At 30.1% G+C, this 22,209-nt stretch overlaps 1 protein-coding gene across 3 annotated transcripts; it reads left to right on the top strand.

Annotated features, from left to right (window-relative positions):
- Positions 1-1,334: 1,334 nt before the first annotated feature.
- Positions 1,335-19,794, top strand: LOC103572062 (calcium-transporting ATPase sarcoplasmic/endoplasmic reticulum type). Of its 3 annotated transcripts, XM_053742932.1 has the most exons (12): positions 2,662-3,076; positions 3,248-3,438; positions 6,394-6,411; positions 7,927-8,009; positions 8,427-10,307; positions 10,395-10,615; positions 10,707-10,842; positions 10,916-11,068; positions 11,305-11,438; positions 11,517-11,634; positions 12,025-12,142; positions 17,018-19,794. In XM_053742932.1, exons 2-12 carry the CDS (start codon positions 3,321-3,323, stop codon positions 17,044-17,046), a joined length of 3,009 nt encoding a protein of 1,002 aa, XP_053598907.1. In that variant the 5' UTR covers positions 2,662-3,076; positions 3,248-3,320; the 3' UTR covers positions 17,047-19,794. The 3 variants fall into 3 exon arrangements, with proteins under 3 accessions (XP_008548679.1, XP_053598907.1, XP_008548678.1); XM_008550457.3 differs by lacking the exons at positions 2,662-3,076; positions 17,018-19,794 and adding an exon at positions 1,335-1,560 and having other exon boundaries at positions 12,025-12,336; XM_008550456.3 differs by lacking the exon at positions 17,018-19,794 and having other exon boundaries at positions 12,025-12,336.
- The last annotated feature ends 2,415 nt before the right edge of the window (positions 19,795-22,209 follow it).

Below are 22,209 nucleotides of genomic sequence, written 5' to 3'. Positions count from 1 at the left end.
ACAGAGACAGAGACGATGGGATTTTATTTGAGGATTTAGTAATAATATAATTGTAAATTAACTCAAGACAATGAAGAATGTATTACCTGTCTATTCTGGATGTTTGGCAGCAATAATGCCTCCCAGGGACACTTGGATGCTGGTGTGCATCAGTTTGTATAATATTGTATTTTAGATGATCAAAAAACCGTCCGTCTCGTTCTCTCATGTCTTAAAACTGATGCTACCCTGAAAAATACCGTCTAATGACGCTCATGAGCACAAAGGCCGCGTGAGTTCTAATTTCGTATTATCTTTTTCCCCTGGTTTAAACTATAAATAACGATCTGTACAATTTCTTTTTTACTTGGATTATAAATCATTATTATTATTACTATTATTTTTTATTTTTTCACACAGAGGACTCATTGTTTTCGTTACATTATTTATGAGTTAACTCTTGTAACGTAAGATGTTGAAAAAAATAACGTAATACGTTACAGAGCAGTTATATTTATGACGAGTCAACATACTTTTTTTATATTTATCTGCAAGCTGATGAAAGCTTTACTTTTTTAGCTTTATTTTAAAAGTTTACTTTTTGTGCTAAGCAATTTGGCAAAAGTTGTGCTCGAAAATAAATTGACGGTTATGACAGCTGACTCAAAGCATCTGGACATCCGCTTTGCTATTTAGTCTTGAGAATTATTTTATTCAGTACATTGACCTTTAAATTACAAGCTAATAAATTATTACTTGCCATTAAATCCTTCATAAAAAACAGCGAAAAAATTGCGCACACCCCGCGCGCTGAGGGTGTGCATTATTTTGTTTTTCTGTTTTCACCGGAAATTTGAATTGCAAACAACAATATTTATATATTTTTACAATCTGTAGCTTAAAACAAAAAGACTAATCAGTTTCCGGTCAAAAATTCAAAAATTTTGTTACGCGGCAAAAATTGATTTTGAATTTCCAAGTTTTCTGGCTTAATTAGAACATTTGAATCAGCGGCTGGTAATTGCGTAACAATTAAAAATAAATAGCAAGTAATTGAAAGATTATTTACTGCAGAGTAAATCTGGAGAATGAAGACTTGAGTAGGAAGACAATGAAAAACTGTAACGAAGGTTAATCTTATTTAAAAGAAATAAAGCCGGGTTGTTGGCTGGTGTCCAAAACTCTAGATCATTATTATGATCGCGATCAATAGACATCATCAACAGCATCATCATCATCGTCGTCTTCCTCCGTTCTCCTCACACCCTCGGTGTATCTTGGAGGTAATCTTCTTGGTTCGTCCACCAGGTAGCGGCATGCACGACTATTTAAACGAATTTCTAGGATCTACGGCGCCCCGTTTCGCTCAGCAGCGCAGGCGTTGCCGTATCATCATTTTTTTCACGATTTATTAATTTACATGTTTACTTAATTAATTTAAATATTTCGCATTCATTTTATTCAAATAGTCTCAGTTTATTTATTCTTTACTCCACGATGTCGAGACTTGTCTGACGGGGTATTTTTTTAAATTTATAATTGACAAAGTGCTAATTAAGTGTCTAAGATTTTAAATAATCGGTAAGTTTACCCAAAATTAATACCGTGTAAAGTGACTTTTAATTATTAAATAATTAAAGTAAACGGAAAGAAAAATGTGGGAAGTGAATCTCGGCTGTCGATTCTTTCAAGTGTCTGTGCTAAAAATATTTGAAAAAAAAAAAAATGAGGTTTAATCCTGTTTTTCTGGTGACTTTTCGCTTAAAGTGTCTGTGGATTTATTAATGTTTTTTTATTAATATCCAATGTTTGCTCAGGGATCAAAAGAATTATTTGAGACAAAGAACAGAGCTCGTAGTCTTACTCTTTAGTCTGCCGATTTATTTATAAACATAACATAAAAGATCATTGTCGAAATATTAACTACCGAATAAATAGAGTATTGAATAATTATAAATAATAAATATTATTATTATTATTATTATTATTATTATATTGAGAGTTGGCAAAGTGGTAGGTACCCTGGCAAAATAATTAGCTCTGTTGATGCTAAAAGTGTCCGCTCGGGCACTAGAATTTAAAACGAAGGTTAAATTTTAAACTAAATTTAAATAATATATTAATTTATTTATATTATAAATAAATATCTTATTATATTTTTTTAAATTTAATTATTTAATTTAAATTAAGTCGTATTTATATAGAGGGTAATTTAATTTAAATTATATAACGTAAACAGAAAAAAAATAAAATAAAATAAGAAAAAAAAAGAAAGTGTCTTTATAAATACGCGCCAAGGAAATAGAGGAAGAACTGCTGAAAATAGACGCATCACGTCATTTTAATGAACGTTTTGTCTCCAGCCAATCCCGTTGCTCCACATGCTCCTTATAACTACCGTTCATTTTAATAACTCCTGGTTATCCTTAGCTTTGTCTATTTATATTTCAAATTCAAAAACTCCCGCGACGAATTTTTTTTTAAATTTATTTACTTGAACTGTCACTTGTAATTTAAAAAATAAATTAATTAGTAATTATAATTAAATCGAGAGCTAAAATATAATTTAAAATTACCGGGAGGTTAAATAATTTGAATTTTTTTTTCCCGCGCTGAATTTTAACAGCCGCCAGAGGTGGCGCGCAAGAGCAATGAGCTGTTGAATTTTTTTACGTGGGCCAGTTGCGCGGAAGCCAGACTGTGATTTAGTCAGCAACTCGTGGAAATATAAAGTTTTTTCATATTATATTAATACATTTATATATTTTCCTCTTCATTTCATTGTATTGTATTCATGTATACCCATTGATACATACATATATACAATATCGGAGTAGTTGCGTATAAGTTCAGTATTGGAATAATTTGAACTCTTTTTTATTAAAAATCTCATTAATTAGCGATAATTAGATAAATAATTAATAATAAAACATTAATTTTTAAAAAATGATTATAAGGAAACGTGGTCTGTGATATTTACGTTAAAGACTTTTTTTTTTTTATCTTTTTTTTTTTTTTTTTTAAAAACTCCCGAGTCATAACCTAGTCGCGTTTTATTTAGTGACACGTACTCTTGTGTCAATTATAATTATTCGCGGTGAGTTTAATAGATTAATTAAATAAATTGGTAATTTAAAAAAATAGTGAAGTGCTCTAGTGGTCTAGTGACTTTAAACAAATAATTATTAATATTAATTAAAAGTTATTTTTGAATATTTGAATAATTATTTAAGTAAAATAATGTAATAGCATGAAATTTTTTTTCCAGAGTTAATGAACACAAACTTCTGAGGGAGATAATAAATCAGTAATTAATAAAGAGAGGAAAAAAAATAATAGAGATGGAAGACGCCCACTGTAAAACTGTGGACGAGGTGTTGAACTACTTCAACTGTGATCCGGAAAAAGGATTATCACCAGACCAGGTTAAGAGGAACCAGGAAAAATATGGTCTCAATGGTAAGTCTTTTTTTTTTTTTAAACTTTATTTTTATTTCAACAAGAAAATTAAATTTTAAAAATAAAATTAAACGTCAAAATATTCACTGCTGTGAATATAGCAGATATGAAAAATTTTTAAATTTAAAAAAATGCGCGTACTGATTTTTAAAAAATCTTCTACGCATTTTTAATTTTTACTATAATTAAATTTTATTAAACTTAAAATATTTTAAAAATACACATAATAGTTTTAAAAAAATGAAATTTGAAAATTGGCTGTCATGTTTCGTACCGTGACCGAGTTTTAGCTTCGTATTAAAGATATTTTTGTTTGAACTATCGAGTTTACCACCACTTGTTCTTCTTTTATCTTTGTTACTTTACTCAATCTATTTTTTCTTTTACATATATATACATATACATATATATTATTTTTTAAAATACTTATTACGCATTAGAGAGCTTTTAAAAGTCAAGTGACAACCACGTGAACAAAAGTTATTTTATTATTTAAATATTTTTATTTAAAAATCATGAAAAAAAAGAACTATTTTATTGCTGAGTACCCACTAATGCACGTGTATAAATAAAGATTATATAAATTAATTTATGATGTATTTGTGATAAATATAATCTAAATAAACCATGAGCTAAAAGCATGGTATTAAAATTTAAACCGATGGTTTTTTTTAATTTATTATTGTAATTATTTTGAGTAGATCTAATTTTTAATATTTATAGTTATGGATCAAGGAATTGTTTTTCTAGGCGGCAATTAGATAAATTAGACTTTAATGATCTTATTTAGGGTGATGAGGACCAAAATACACTCGAGATGTTTACGGAATTTCAGAGATTTAAGATTTAATGGGCGTAAATATTTAGAGCTTTTAGTTAATTCTGATAATTAGCTGGGAAAATTTCTCGTTGACTTTTTTTTTTAATTTTTTTTTTATGTTTAAATCGGTTCGAGTTTGAGTGGAAATGTAATTCAAGTTGCCAAAGTCCTACAAGTCACTGTCGTAATATATTATGTCATAAAATTGACTTTAGCCCAAGTTTAAATTTTAAAAATACTTATTTTATGTAAGATTTTGTTGGTTATTTTTAAATTTCAAGAGCCGAGTTGTTTTTCTTTTTTTTTTATTATTAGTTTTTTTTTTATTGGTATGCTTTAATGGTGGCAATGAAAATTTAATGCGGACTGTAGATTTAATGTCGATGAACTTTGAATTATTAAACGAGTAAGGTGTTTTATGCTAGAGTTTTGCTGAGTGATAAATTGGTGGGTAAAAGAAAGTTTTTTTTTTTAACTATTTATGAAAATTACTCTGCTGAAATTGGAAATTCATTTTTTATGTGGGAATTCTATTTGTAGATATTATTTATTGCAGCCTTATAAATGCAACATACATGAAAGGTGATCTAGTTCTTCAGTTTAATAAGATTTAATATAAATATTTTTTAAATGAAAACTAGTTTTTTTTTATAGAATTATTTTTACAGTTCGTATTAAATTTTTTATTTTTGAATTTTCAAAAATTAAATTTTTATGTGAGTTTTCTTATAATTTATTGAAAATTTTTTTTTTTTTATGAAAAATGAAGAAGAAAAGAAAAATTAAATGAAGAAAACTGATTAGCTGATTATATGAAAATAACAAAAGCAAAAAATTACCGGGACAAAGATTTATTGGCGAGTGCAAGGAGAATATCTAAACATAGATGCCTTTTTATTGTCCGTAGTAGAGAACCGTGGATGGACACAGCATCGAGGATAGGATAGATTTGTGTACATCATCCGAGCTTTGTATCTGTCCTTGCTGCTCACGCTCATTGTCGCGTAACAAATTTATACAACACTAACGTATGCCTTACAGCCACGTCACACTTTATCATCCGCGAGCACACATTGTACGGGAAAAACGATCAATGGTCCCTTCACCCCCTCCCCCTCTCTTTCTCTCACTCTCACTCTCGCTCTGGCTTTTTCCAACACTATTTAGCCCTCAGCCAGGCTACATCGCACCATGCCCTCATCTATCCAACCAGCCATCCATCTATCCATCCATCCATCAACACATGTACATATATATAACATATATATATACAAAAGTTATTTTTCTTCAGAAAAAATCTAAGGGGTACCAACAATTCCCTCATTTTTTTTTTTTTATCGACTTTTTTTTATCTTTTAAACTACACGTGTCTTCATATCACACACATATATATCTATATATATATATATATATATATATATATTTTATATTTAATTTAAGAATTTTTTTTAATTTTTAAAACTTTCATCCCGCGAAAAAAGCGAAAATTGATTAAAATATTAATTTGGAGTTTAAAAAAAAATATCCCGTGTAATTAATTCATGAAAAAAGTTTTAGTATAAAAATAAGTAAAAGGAAAAGTTTAAAAGTTAAGACAAAGAAAATTATAAATACTCGCGGCAACTTTGAAACAAGTTAACTAAACAAATTTATTTATATCTCAAATTATATAGTTATATAATAATATAATATAATATAATATAAACAGAGTAATAATATCTGATAAACAATCAAATTAAAATCCGATACTCAAACTCGACAAGACCGGTGATTAATTAATTTAATTAATTTGTCAAAGCTTGAGTATCTGTATATATATGCTCCGAAGTTTATATTTGATAAAATAATCTGACAATTAGTAATGTCAATTATTATCAGATGTAACGTTTAATATTAAATTCCGCTTGTTCACGGATGCAGAATACAATACAGTCGATATTATCGTAACTTTCATGTAGGTCAGCTTGAGAATAAAACTCGGAGTAAAATAGTCGCATTAGAATCCCTAATTAATTATATCACTCAGCCAATCAATTGCATTAATTAATTACTAAATTAATATGTTTATTAATAATAATAATAATAAGTTTAACAGAATTTCACTATTAATTAATTGCTCTATTTGTTTGTTCCAGAATTGCCGGCTGAGGAGGGTGAGTTGATAAAAATAATCTTTGTAATCATAGTTTAGATAAAAATTTTATTTATTTACTTAACTTTTGAATTTATTAAAAGTTTATCTTTTTATTATTATTAATTAAGATAAAAATTTATAAATTATCAGAAAAAAAGGATTTCTTGATGCAAAAAATATTTTTCATAATTAATTTAATGAGTAAATGTAGCAGATACCAGACAAATTTAAAATTATAAATAAATAGAGTAAACATTTAAAAATTTTATTCGATTAATTTTTCACTCTGTTTGTTAATAATTTCAAATTTGTCTGATGTCTGCTACATTTACCCTCATATAAATTGAAGATAAAAAGTTTTTCAGGACTAGAAAAATTTCTTGAGTCAGCTGAAAATTTTCGAGGGAAGTAAAAATTTTTAGCGCCAAGAAATCCTTTTTTCTGTGTAAATAATTAACAGACCTTGGAGTATAGTTAATTATATAAATATAAATATATATATATATATATATATATATTAATAATAGACGTGAAGGTGTGACGATGACAATGATAACGGACTGTTAAGTATCCGATACTTGTTCTTTTACTTTTATGTCCCTCGTAAGCCTCATTATTATATTTAAACAATATTTACGCAGTATAAAACCTCTATTGTCTTCACTACGAGGGAGAAAATAATGAATAATAATAATAACAATAACAATAATAATAACAAGTTAATGATAATACATAATAGATAAATAATAAAAAAAAAAAAAAAAAAAACTAGTACATGGATAATAAAAAAAAATCAATTGGAATTGACAGTGACGTGTTTTCACAACGTTTTTATTTAAAAGTTATATATATATATATATAAATATAAAAATATAAAGGTAAAAAATAGTCATTGGACGTTGCATTAATTTAAGCATCATAAATATATATGATAATTATATTTATCAGTTGAAATAAATGTTCATGGTCTCGATTAAAGAGATAGACTTTAAAGATTATGAAGATAAAATATATATAGGTTTTTAATGTGATTAATTTGTGCTGAAAAAAAAAGGTTTCATTGAAAAAATTGTTGAGGTAAAATGTAATAATTGGAATTAACGGTTAGCGATTGTTGGTCTGTAAATAATTATTAATGAAGCATAGTTTTGTCAGAGTTTTAATGACGTCAATTCGTACGCAAGACATTTGCCATCAAGGTCGCGGTGACTCGGTCGGTGTCTTGCTGTTGTAAGTTCCGCTGTTTAATGTATGACCAACAATTACTGTATTATATTAGAGTCACATTAATAAAAATAATTATCTTATCGGAATATCGTTAGTTGCAATTATAATTGAGGTGATCGAGGGCTTAATGAATTACTTGCACCAGCACATGGCCCGCGATATCGATAAATTTTTAAATACGGGCCATGTGAGTTCTCAATAACTTCGAACTTCCGCTGAGTTATATATTTATATATGTACTGGTGTTTTTATTTTAGTATTCAAACTTTATAGTAGTAATAAAAATTTCTGTGATATTTTTTTTCAGGTAAAAGTATTTGGCAACTTGTTTTGGAACAATTCGATGATCTTTTAGTTAAGATTTTACTGTTAGCTGCTATTATTTCTTTCGTAAGTATTTCTTTATTTCCTGGTTTCAAATTTTTAACCTACGAGTATTTATTTTGCAAAGAAAGTTTTTGGTTCATTTTTCTGGACAAAGTTATTTTTTGACCGAAGTTAAATTATCGAACATAACCAAATTTTTAAAATTTAAAATTGTCAGCTGATAAGAACAAAATTAAATGTCTATCAAAAAAATTTTAATCTTTTGTTATCTTGATAAGAAGACAATGAAAAATATATTTTATTTAATAAATATATAATTTAAAATGAAAACAAAAAAATTTTGGAAATGATCGTAAATACTCGTGAGTTTCCGTATCACCGTCGGCCATTTTGTTGACCAGGAAAAAAATGTCTAATGATTTTAAAAAATAATTTTTATGGATTTAATGTATCTACAATTAATAATAATATTTTTTTTAGGTATTAGCTTTATTTGAAGAGCATGATGACGCGTTCACAGCATTCGTGGAGCCCTTCGTCATCTTACTTATCCTTATCGCGAACGCCGTGGTCGGTGTGTGGCAAGAACGTAATGCCGAGTCGGCCATCGAAGCTCTCAAAGAGTACGAGCCAGAGATGGGAAAAGTTGTCCGTGGGGACAAATCTGGAGTCCAGCGGATTCGCGCCAAGGAAATCGTACCCGGTGACATCGTTGAGGTGTCGGTGGGTGACAAGATTCCTGCTGATATTCGTCTGATTAAAATTTACTCGACAACTCTCAGGATCGATCAGTCTATCTTGACTGGAGAGTCGGTGTCAGTAATAAAACACACTGACGCTATTCCCGACCCCCGAGCCGTCAACCAGGACAAAAAGAACATCTTGTTCTCCGGAACCAACGTTGCCGCAGGTAAAGCCCGTGGTGTCGTAATGGGAACTGGTCTTAACACCGCCATCGGTAAAATCCGTACGGAAATGTCTGAGACTGAAGAAATCAAGACTCCCCTGCAACAGAAATTGGACGAGTTCGGTGAACAATTGTCTAAAGTCATCACCGTTATCTGTATCGCCGTATGGGCCATCAACATCGGTCACTTCAACGACCCAGCTCACGGAGGTTCCTGGATCAAGGGCGCCATCTACTACTTCAAGATCGCCGTAGCTTTGGCCGTCGCTGCTATCCCCGAAGGTCTTCCCGCCGTAATCACGACTTGTCTGGCTCTCGGTACCCGTCGTATGGCCAAGAAGAACGCTATCGTACGATCACTTCCCTCTGTCGAAACTCTAGGATGTACATCAGTCATCTGCTCCGACAAAACCGGTACTCTGACCACCAACCAAATGTCCGTCAGCCGCATGTTCGTCTTCGAGAGGATCGAGGGTAACGACAGCAACTTCAACGAGTTCGAAATCACCGGATCCACTTACGAGCCCATCGGTGATGTCTATCTCAAAGGCCAGAAGGTAAAGGGAGCCGACTTTGAAGCCCTCCACGAGCTCGGAACAATCTGCATCATGTGTAACGACTCCGCCATCGATTTCAACGAATTCAAACAGGCCTTCGAGAAAGTAGGTGAGGCCACTGAGACTGCCCTGATCGTTCTTGCCGAGAAAATAAACCCCTTCGGCGTACCCAAGACTGGATTGGACAGACGTACCGCTGCCATCGTCGTCCGACAAGACATTGAAACAAAATGGAAGAAAGAATTCACTCTGGAATTCTCCCGGGACCGTAAATCCATGTCATCTTACTGTGTCCCACTCAAACCCTCAAAACTTGGAACCGGACCTAAGCTCTTCTGCAAAGGAGCACCTGAAGGAGTACTCGAAAGATGTACGCACGCACGTGTTGGTACCAGCAAAGTTCCCCTCACTTCAACCCTCAAGAATCGCATCCTCGATCTCACTCGCCAATACGGTACTGGACGCGACACTCTCCGTTGTCTGGCTCTCGCTACTGCTGACCACCCAATGAAACCCGACGAAATGGACCTTGGAGACTCGACCAAATTCCATCTCTACGAAAGAGACCTCACATTCATTGGAGTCGTCGGTATGTTGGATCCCCCACGTAAAGAAGTTTTCGACTCTATTGTTCGATGCCGAGCCGCTGGTATCCGTGTCATCGTCATCACTGGTGACAACAAAGCCACCGCAGAAGCCATCTGCAGACGTATTGGAGTCTTCGGTGAAGATGAAGACACCACCGGCAAATCTTACTCTGGTCGTGAGTTCGACGACTTGCCTATTGCCCAACAAAGAGAAGCTTGCTCACGTGCCCGGCTATTCTCACGTGTCGAACCTGCTCACAAATCAAAGATCGTTGAGTACTTGCAGAGCATGAATGAAATTTCAGCTATGGTACGTATTTATTTGTCTCTCCCTAGAAATTCCTCAATTTCCTGGAAGCTCATCTTCAAAGTCTAAAGCATAATTTATTTCCAACAGACTGGTGATGGTGTAAACGATGCACCTGCATTGAAAAAAGCCGAAATCGGTATCGCCATGGGTTCAGGTACTGCTGTAGCCAAATCAGCATCAGAGATGGTACTTGCTGATGATAATTTCTCGTCCATTGTTGCTGCTGTTGAGGAGGGTCGTGCTATTTACAATAACATGAAACAATTCATTCGTTATCTTATCTCTTCCAACATCGGTGAAGTCGTCAGGTAGATTTATAACTTTAAATCTTTACTATAAAATCACAAGATAAAATCTTTCGATAGCGAAAAAACAATATAAATTTATTTAAATCCTCAGTATTTTCTTGACTGCCGCCCTTGGTCTTCCTGAGGCCCTTATCCCAGTCCAACTTCTCTGGGTAAATCTCGTAACTGATGGTCTTCCAGCCACCGCTCTTGGATTCAACCCACCTGATCTCGACATCATGGACAAGGTACTTGATCTTCACGTGACACACTTAGAATTTAACGGTCTCTTAAATTTAATTTTGTTTAAAATTATTTCAGCCACCACGTAGAGCCAACGAATCATTGATCTCTGGTTGGTTGTTCTTCCGTTACCTCGCTATTGGTGGTTACGTCGGTGCTGCTACCGTTGGATCTGCTGCCTGGTGGTTCATGTACAGTCCTCACGGACCTCAACTTAGTTACTACCAACTGGTAAGTTATATTAATTAATTAATTAATTAGTTAATGCACTTTATTTGTAAGACTTTTTCAGACTTACTAAATTTTCCTTTACATCTCTCCCTAGCTCATTTCCATTTTTAAACTCTAGCTCTTTACAAGTACTGCAAGTCCAGTGGCATGGGCTAAGCTCCAGTGATCGATAAAATTCCCATAGCCTCTGTCGCTAATTAATAAATTAGTATTAAATATCTTATTTATTTTTTCAGACTCATCACTTGGCTTGCATTGGAGGCGGTGATGAATTCAAAGGCGTAAACTGTAAAATATTCACAGACCCTCACCCCATGACAATGGCATTGTCTGTACTTGTAACTATTGAAATGTTGAACGCAATGAACAGGTACTTTGTCAATTATTTTAAATACCAGGTTGTAAATCATAATAATTATTATTATAAATGATTTTTTTTTCTGTACAGTTTGTCTGAGAACCAGTCATTGATCACCATGCCCCCATGGTCGAATATGTGGCTCATTGCCTCCATGGCACTTTCATTCACACTTCACTTCGTCATTCTTTACGTTGAAGTTCTTTCGGTGAGTGCACTATCTTTTATTTCCATAATTATACAAAAAAATCCAAATTTCGATAGAAAATAATTTTTTTTGTAGCTTTTAGTCTAAGTGTTAATTCTTTTGAAACTTCCACAATTTTTTAAATATTTTCCCGCCGGTTTTTAAAATTCTTAAGATATGAAATTACCTATAAGGCGCTGCGGTCAATTTCTTAAATTTTTTTTTATATTAAAAATTCCCCTAATTAGTTGGGATCAGGATTTTCTAAATAATTTTAGTAAGTGATTATTAGAGAACAAAATTAATTTCCAAAGCTATAAAAAATTATTTCTTCCGCAAAATGGATAAATTTGTATAGTGAATGAATGAATTAATGAAACAAAGACTAATAAATAAATGAAATACCAACAGTCTGTGTTCCAAGTAACTCCCTTGTCTGGAGACGAGTGGATAACAGTAATGAAGTTCTCCATACCAGTGGTGCTGCTCGACGAGACCCTCAAGTTCATTGCTAGAAAAATAACTGATGGTGAGAATCCCCTTTACACCGTTCACGGGATCATTCTTATGTGGGCCGTATTTTTTGGACTATTATTTTACGGCCCAATTTAGATAACCATTATTTTTTTTACAAACTTTTATTAATTTAATTTAAACAATAATAAGCTTAAAACCAGCCACCAATAGCTAAAAAAATACATGGAAATTCGCAGGAATTTCGGACTTGCTGCATTTATTATTTTAAAACACCGGCTTAAGAAATTCACTCCCGATTTTTTAAAGAGTTTGTACTTTTGTCTCCCCACCCGATGCCCTCGTCGCATGCGATTGGTCAGTAACCCTCTGAGTCGTACAAAAAACTTAAACAATGCATTTAACCTGGCCCTTGTTGCCGTAATAAGCCTAAATTAAAGAAACAAACAACAAAAACGAGTGCCTTTGATAAAATAGTCGCACTCTATAATCTTTCTTCCGTTTTATTGTTTCCCATTAATAGTAAAGTTGCCAAACAATCGCACAAAACATCTAAACAATCTTTTGTTTATACTGACTAAAAGCTTGCCGACAATCACCGATACCTTCTAACGAAGCATTTAAATATTTCGAGCGTACAATTATATTATTTAATTATATTTATAATTAATAACGATTAATAATAGTTGTTAATTATTATTAGTTACTACAAATGTTGTAAATAATTTTAAAACAAATGAATAAATAATCGCGAGAAATGCTGTACATTGTTAGCTTAAATAGTAATTTAGCTTCTGAATGAAAGAATCGGTGATGATTAATCATCGTCATCATCGCATGACCCATTAATTTAATTTATAAAAATGGAAACAATGATTTTAACCTAAAATGGAGTTATGGAGTTGGCGTTAATCTTCCGGAACAAAAGTAATAAACAAAGCTTATGCATGTCAAGTCCTCATTCTTGCGCCTTCCTGTTAATTAACAAATAAAAATACAATTAATTGATTGATTAATTAATTAAAAAAAAAAAAATAAAATAAAAATAAATGATTAAATTGAAACAAGGCATTGAGGCGATCGAGTGGTAAGTTGCGTTAACGCGATAGGTAATTTATTAATTTATGATTAATCATTAATTAATAATAAAGAATATTAATAAATTAATGAAAATGAAATATATTGTAATAATTCAATTAATATTCTTTATTAATAGAAAATTCAACAGATTCTCTTATAACGAATCAGTTTGTTTGTTTGTTTCTTTTTTTTTTTTTTTTTTTTTTAAATATATGAACAATAGATAAAACCCGTAAGTTCATTCCACGTGTGTGTGTTTCTCCCATTTTATTTTTGTGTGTTAATGCTTTATTTAAGAATTCATTTTATGTATGAGCCACTGATTTATATTATATTATCTATATACATATTAATATTAATATCAATACAATAGTATAATATAATATATATATAAATATATTTGTGGGCGAGTCGTGCGCATTTTTAGTCGCTCTCCTGCGTCGAGTTGTTAATTTCACGATCATTAACCATCCGGTTTATTTATTTATTAAACATCTTTCGTAACTGCATATATATATTTAAAAAAAAAAACATTAATTGTTTTTGAATCTGACTAGACGTAGGAAATTTTTTTTAAACCTGTCGCCAAATATCGAGTCTTGACTTTTTAAAATTTATAACCTAGATGGAATTAGTGTAGTTCAATTTTTATATACAATTATTGGATTAATAGAAGATAAAAAGTTATTAACTATTGATAAATATTAATATTAATATAAAGATATAATTGAATTAATAGTTAAAAAAAAAAAAAAATAGAAAATCCACTCTACAATTTTTTATAACCAACACAAGACTGAGGCGAGTGGTTAATGTTAAAACAATCATGTGAAGATACAATATGCAGATATATAAATATATAGATAGATAGTTAATTAATTAATTGTACTATAAATTAATTAATTAATTTATTTATTTATTTATTAATTAATAGTTAAGGTGTTTGGGCATAGACTAGTTTTATTAATCATTATTTTTAATGGCGCTCGTACTTTGTACAATAAGAGTTTGAGGTTTATTATTAATAATTGCACCTTTTTATTAATTTTGATTAATGGTTATTAATTAATAGAATTTCTACGTGAAAAAAAAAATTTAATTAATATCAAGAGGCTCATTGTTCATTAATTAATTAACAATTAAAATTTATTAGTTAGAAGTATCGATTAATGATTAATAGTAAAAAAATTGTTAATTAAAATAAATGAATAAATTTGAATTTTAAAAATCAAACAGGAAGTACACATTAGAGTAAAATTTGAGTCTAGTACAAACTTCACCTAGAGAGAGAATGAACTTCGTTATTGCCCCCACTACTCAAATTCTGAACTGCGCATGCGCAAGTAAGAGTGGGGATAAAACTCGAAAATACCCGAAGTTCATTCTCTCGCTCGGACATTTTAATAAATTAACAAAACAAAATGGCGCAACGGTGCAAGTAACCTACAATTAATGATTAATGAATAAAATAATTAATAAATCATCACATTAATCACGATAAACTCGACGTAGGAAGCTATTTATAAATAGTGTGAATAAAATGTGTGTTTTGTGTGTCCTAATACCCCGAGCGCCAACAAAATTGACCAATCATTTATTTTTTTGTAGTTAATACCATTTAATTAGAAAAACAAAATCTAATTATTAATTATAAATATTTTACTTTAAATACGCATTCACACGCATATTTATGTCATTAATGTTTTAAGATGTCTTGCGTGTGATGTCAATTATGTATCGAATCTTTCTCATTACTAATGATTAATATAATGATTAATCATTTAATTAACTATTAATTTTGTATCTTATATATCAATTAGTAATGATTTAGATATAATAGCAACGATTTTTATTTTTAATCTATTTGTAAACCTTTTCGATTGGAGTTAATGAATAATTATTTGTTATTAATAAAAAAAAAAACATATTAATTGATGATAATTGTGTCACAATTCGTGTCTTTAAGTCACAATCGGCCTACATAATTATAAAAAATAAATAAAAAAATATAATAAACAATAAATATTATTTATTTTTAATTATTTATTCAGTTGCAATTAACGTGCAAATCATACGCTAATTTATTTTAATTAATTGACAAACTGAAAAACGGGTTTTAGTAAATTTTATCAAACGTATTAATTAGCAATCGAAGAAAAACTATTGAGTAAATGATAATATTTATGACAGTAATAATTATGATGAAAATAATTAAAATTATAATGATAATTACGTAGTTTTTGCATGAAGTGTTTAAGTTACCCTTGAATGATTACTCAGTGTTTAATCGCTCGAGTCACCACGTGTTTTTATTCCATTTAAAAATGTAGCTTGTAATAACAAGGTTTTTTGCTGTTTTAACTCCCATTCCAATAAACTTTTTATCTTCGCCGATCGACGACAATCAACAGCCGCAATGCAATGGTGAGTATATTTATTAATCAATATACTTTTTTGTTATATGTTTTTGTTAGACTTCTGTACCACTGAAAAAGCCAAAGAAAATTAAAAGATAAAAAAAATACTGACATGGGTGAAGGTAACTTTGTATTTTTGTTTTCGTTTCCGGGTAATTGTTTTATTTAGACAAACTTTTTTTATTTTTTATTTGCTACGGAAACTTTTAAAAAACATCAAGGGAAAAACTGTGAAAAGTGAGCTGGGAAAATGTGTATAGAGTTTGCTTGTAACTAGCGCGCAATTTAATCTGATTCAAAATTTTATACATGGGTGCGTCCGACTGACGTTGGAATTTTCAGAAAAACAAAAAAAAATCCAGTATAAATAAATCAAAAATAAGTTTTCAGAGTAATTCGAGTTATAAATTATTTTTTCATGACTAAAAAATTACTAGATTTTCGTTTTTGTTTTTTACAAAATTTCGAGTTAACGACAAAAATAAATTATTATATATTTTTATTGAGCTTTTAAAAAAAAGTCTACAGAGATCGGTGTAATATAGCGCCTGGAACTATCACGCGATTTAGTCAGACCTGAAATTCTCATTACTTTAGAAAAAAAAAAAAAAAACGAAACCACTTGAAACTATCACGCGATTCAGTCAGAACATAAATTCCTGAGAGTAAATAAAAATAATTATCAAGTTAAATTCAAATAAATCTTAAACTCTAGATCAATAAATAAATAATATTTTCGTTGGTAATTAAAATTTAAAAAAAAATAATAAAATATCGTTACCGTCACCCAGTTGACTTCAAAACGGCGAGTCGTTGACGGACTTGCCGACTCCCGGGTATCCAGAGGCATCTAAACCGGAAAAAAAATACCATGGTCACCAGGAGCCCGTGTGGTACAGACGGTTAACATCAGAAACCTTATCACCATCACATTTTTTTTTAAACAGCACATTCGTCAGTTAAAATAAAATTATCAATGCAGCAGTAAAGTGATACTTTGAAAGCATCATAGACATTAATAAACAAATTTAAGTAACTAAATACAAATGATAAACCAGCCGTGGCATCAACTCGATCATCTTTCAGTTCATCTTTTCATTCTCACCCTCCTCTAAACGGAAACAGGAGAAGAAAAAATAAACGAAAAGTTTAATTGATCTTAAGAGCGAAATTTCCATCCTCAGACGCATCAGCCTCGGAGCCAGTGGATTGTTTGTTTCTAATAAGTATCTAACTGTTTTGACCACTAATGTCTGTAGTTGGTTTTCATTAACGGCTTTCACCATTTTATGTTCATTAGTAATAAAAATGATAACGATAATTCGTAAGTCCATTAATTGGTAAAAAATTCTCATATAAATGTCCAGTAATTAATTAAGACCGTAATTAATAAATAAATGCTGTAATTAACATTAGTGTAAATGTGTTTGCAGTTTCGCCACCAGTGAAACCAACGCAGTAATCAACGCCAGGATAATTATTGCGAGGGAGTAGAAAAATAAAATTTTAAAAATAACATTAAAAAAAATCTAAAATAAAATAAAATAAAAACGAAAATGTAATTTATAAAAAGCATGTATATAAGATAATAAACTGGAGAAAATGGATAAATGTCGAGGAGGAAAGACACCTGGTAAACAAGCTGTTGGAGATAGGATGACTCTGTAACTCTGAAGATGGGAGAAATAAATAAAATAGAATAACGAGTTAAATGTATGTGTGTCTGAGTAAACGAGAAAACGAGTTGGAGAAAAGCGAGACGAAAATTTCTATTCCTAGTGACCGATTACTTCATTCTGGAGCTGTCTCTCCGCACCGCTCCTTTATATATACTTATATATCTATGTATATAAATATATATACTTGTGCTCCAGTGCAGGCAGGAACGGGAATTTTAAAATCACCCGGAAAAGGAGATTGGAATATTAGTAGAATGATAGAAATAAAATTGAATAAAGTCAAAAATAATAATAATAATAATTTTAATAATAATAAGAGGATACTTTTATTGATATAATGCCCGAGATTTCATCTTGGAACCTCGGCTGTAGTAAATAAATCCAGTGTTACGTTTATAAAGTGAATTACTTTTTAAAAAAGACATCGAATTTAAATCAGTGACTTTTTTTTTTTTTATTTATTTACTCACAAGTTAATAAATAATTTTTAAAATTTAATTAACTGTTAATTATTTATAAAATTACTTATTAAAAGTATTAATTGTAATTAATAATCAATAATTAATTACGATTAATACGGAAAAATAAATACTAATTAACTGAGATAATATTAAGACACTAATCAAGACATGTGCGAACCAAAAGTACTATTTCGGTCAGTTCTGTTACTGCTTTTAATCTGGCCCAGGATACCCGGGCTTAAAATAAAAAAGCAAATAAAAACTGAGGTCATTAACGTTGCCGCAATTATACTCTCATTGGGCGTGTGAATGACAACGGCTGTTGCCGAAAACAAAACAACAAGAACAACAGGATACTGAAAGTGGCTGCGTATGATCCTGAAGGCCATTATTTAGCTGCTAACAGACCAACACCATAGAGCTTACGGAGAAGCTTAACTAATATATAGTAATACCCGAAAGCTTAAACAAACAACAGCCTTGTTCAACAACTCACATCTTCAAGACTCTTGTCTCTACAAACCTAATTTCGATCCACTGTAAAAATCCGGGTTTGAATTTAAATAAAATCCATTACTTCAAATTCACTCCCGATTTTTTACAGCTAACTGATTAATATCCAAACAATGCCTTTGTCTAGATTTGTTACTTATTCCACCTTTTAATCTCTGACTTTCTATTTCTCTATTCTTCTTTACTCTACTCTACTTTATTCTATTCTTCTCTATTCTAATTAATTAATTTCTTCTTTAATTTTAATCATTAATTAATAAACAATTTCATTTAAACAAAACTCTAACCCCTCTTCTATTGATCACCCGGCATTTTGTTTAACCCAGCCGCCATCTTGTTATTTATTTTTTAACGTTGAATTGTTGGTAAAGTATGTACGAGTGCGTTCATGTCTTGCGAGGTGATTTTTAAATAATATTTATTAAAAAAAAAACAAAATATGAAAGTAATACTCGAGGTTTTCGTCTACAGAGAGGTGTTTTATTGTTAAAAATAAATATAAAATTGTATATATAATTATGATATTAATAATTTATTATTGACTATTGATTATTAATATTATTAATTGAATTATTGTATGACGGGATGTATAGACAAAAATTTAATGCCGTCATAATTATTACGAATTGTAACAAATTATAATTATTATATTAATTATTTATTATTTAAAATAAAAATTATAAATTTATAAATCTTGTTATGTCATGTATGATATGGTCTATCGCCATTATTTACTTATACTTATATTTATTATAGATTTTAAATGCTGAGCGTAAATTAAGGGCCAGAGCGAGAAGAATTTTTGACTAATTTTGAATTTTTTTAATTAAATTTTGTAGAATTTCGGTTAATTTGAGGTTAGAATCTAATGATAAATAGAAATTTTCACTAGAAGTGACCTGCAGCGCCATCAAGTATTAATTTGGTGCAAAAATTTTTAACAAGTTGACAATCTAAAAATTTGGACCAAAATTTAATTGAAAAATTATTTCTACTGATAAATTTATTTTTTCAATCATTAATTTGGTGTAATTATGAGACTAGAATATTTTCTTACTCAAAAATTGTGAGTACGAGTGATCAGTATTGGGTCAGTGAAGTACAAAATCGAGGTTAGGAAATTTTCACCGAATTTATATGAATTAATAAGGTCTAAAATTTAAATATTTTGATAAAAATTCCATTGAAAAATTTCCCGCCAAATTAACTTTTAAATTTCGAAATTTGGTGATAATTATTTAAATTTTTTCTGTCCGGTATGAACTTGGCCCACAGAGAGAATGAACTTCGAAGTTCCCCCACTACTGAACATTTCTAAACTGCGCATGCGTTTGGAAAAGTGGGGGGGGGATATTTAGTAGAGAAAATACCTGAGTTACACTCGTAATTACGTGATATCGATATATATTTAGGACAATCAGTAAAATTAAAATAAAATAATTGATAATTTGAATTTCCAGTCGCATAATTATTCTCGCTCAGTTATATTTTTTCTTTATTTAATTTTTTTTGGGTAAATCGTAATATTAAGAAACGAAATTTATTCTAAAAATAATTTAAATAATTAATTACAATTAATTATTTGTTATGTACGAAAAAAAAAAAAAAAATAAATAAAAATAAAAAAAGTTGATAAAGTTTGGAAGTAAATTATAATTTTTTTTTTTTCTGATAAGATGTCGGGTCTGAAAGTGGCTTGTGTGTAATAATGGAGCGACGTCCGTTTTGTCGCAACTATCGATTTATTCTTTTTTAGTTATTTGTTAGACAGTAACTGTCGAGTCATATCCTCGGTGGGATCGAGGTCTTCCTCTACGCCGACAGTGGATTTGCACGTCCAGGAGCCTGAGGTTGAGGACGAGGAGGAACAGCCAAACTCTGCCAATTTCCGAGAGATTCTCGACACTCTTTTCTTCTTTAAATCCTCATCAATTTTCATCTACTCTCTCCCTTCAATCTTTTCCTCTTTTTAACTAATAGAAAATCTACAGAAAATTTTTCAACAAACTTATTTTAGTTTGACATTTTATTATAATTTCAAAACTTTCCTCGTTTACTTCTTTTTTCCGTTAATCAAAAATTTCATTTTTATATTTTTAAAATCAATTATACGCGGGAACTATCACAGATAGATGAAAAATACCTCAATACAATTTTCTTCAGAATTAAATTTCCTATAAAATTTATTTCAATAATTTTTCCATATCTCCAATAATTTCCCCATAAATCAATTTTCTACCTCATCCAAAATCTATAAAATCGTATCCCTACTTTTAAAAATCAAAATAACTCATCCCCTAATCAAAATACAAAAAAAATGTATCAGACCTTTTTTGTAGAAAATTAAATTTCCTATAAAATGTGTCTCTATCATTTTTTCATATCTCCATTAGATTTTCCACAAATCAAAAAAATTATCCAATGCCGGTTTAAGTTTAAAATCTAAAAAATAAAAATTTAAATTAAAATATAAACATAAATACAAAAGTTATATATATAACAAGTAAACTAACTGACAAGGTCGCGTCAGGTAGATTTAAAAAGTGTCTCAGCTGTTAGAAGAAGTTGTTCTCTTAGCAAACTAAAAGTTATCCAGCGAAAATTAATTTATTATCCGCAAAAGCATCCTCAATCCTACTTATCAAGTCTGAGATGCACTTGTTGGCTGAGAACAATTCTTGTAGCTTACCTAGACTATATTCATCTCCCTCTTTCCTTGTCTTTACAGCAGCTCTTGCTTTAATTCTGTCTAGTATTTCCTGAGAAGCCTCACTGGAACTCTACTCCTATCCAGTTTCCTCCAATCTTTGCCTTTTTCTTTCTAGCATTTGGTCGGTACGTGGAAAACTTTTAGCAGAAACTCCATCAGAATGATGGTATGTAGACACGGTAGACACTGACGCAAAGGTAAATGTTTAAAACAGGTAAGAAGTAACCGAAGACTAAAGGTATGAGATATAAAAGTAAAACGCTTCTACTCAACAACTTCTTTGCTGTCTTAAGTCTTCAGTCGTCAGTCCTCAGTTAGATATCCAATAGAATTTAATTTCCCTTAATTTAATTTGTCTTCTTATCAACTCCGTCAGTCTATATATAATTTCCACGATTCTATTTGTTTTTAGTCCTGTCTATTATCGAATACTCAGTTAATTATAAAATTCCATTGTGCTTGTAAATATTTACATTAAATGAATGTTATAATTAAATCCAGGAGATGTTAATCTCAACGCGAGCAAATAGTTTACTTTATTGATTAACACAATTAGTTGTTTTTTTTTTTTTTTTTTTTTTTTTTATGGAAATGGGTTGTAGAGAACGGAGATAGCGATCGGAAGTAAAAAAAGTTAAGAGTTTATTGGGGTTTTATATCGACGACTTTATTTATTTGTTAAATTTAGCTGCAGATAAATGTATATGCTAATTTTTTCACTTGAAGTTTTTGTAGAAAAGTAATTTAAGTGATAATTGAATCTTATATTTATTTATTTATTTTTCAATTAAACTCATAAATTTATGAGTTTATTTTTACTCAATTTTTTGCTGATGAAAATTTTTTAAGTCTCACTAATGCTTTTGCAGGGTAAAATGGCCCGAAATTTCTAAAAGAAATCTCCGTACCTCCGATAATTTTTCTATAAATTAATTTCCCATGTTAATTTTGAAATCGTTTGAATGTTTGATATTCTGACGAAAATATTGGTCTTATAGAAAAAGTTTTCAAACAAAAGTTGTAGGAAATTTAATTGTCGAAAAAAAATGTCTCTTATGATTTTCTTATACGACTGATATTTTCACCGTAATTTCAAAATTAAGATTCATAATGAGATTCAAATTTTTGTTAATTATCAAAATCTTAATTTTGAAATTACGATGAAAATATTGGTCCTAAGAAAAAATTATAAGAGACATTTTTTTTACAAAATTAAATTTTAAACAACTTTTATTTAAAAAATTTTTTTATAAGACCAATAT

The sequence above is a fragment of the Microplitis demolitor genome, chromosome 2 (genome assembly GCF_026212275.2).
Source record: "Microplitis demolitor isolate Queensland-Clemson2020A chromosome 2, iyMicDemo2.1a, whole genome shotgun sequence".
Lineage (NCBI taxonomy): Eukaryota > Metazoa > Arthropoda > Insecta > Hymenoptera > Braconidae > Microplitis > Microplitis demolitor.
This window is presented reverse-complemented; position numbering and strand designations above follow the sequence as displayed.

Bases quoted from the DNA above. Each gene is read 5' to 3' on its own strand.
- LOC103572062 (XM_008550457.3), top strand. From the start codon at position 3,321: ATGGAAGACGCCCACTGTAAAACTGTGGACGAGGTGTTGAACTACTTC. The intron at 10,616-10,706 runs GTAGATTTATAA...TTAAATCCTCAG, and splicing joins AACATCGGTGAAGTCGTCAG to TATTTTCTTGACTGCCGCCC. The intron at 11,439-11,516 runs GTACTTTGTCAA...TTTTCTGTACAG, and splicing joins ATGTTGAACGCAATGAACAG to TTTGTCTGAGAACCAGTCAT.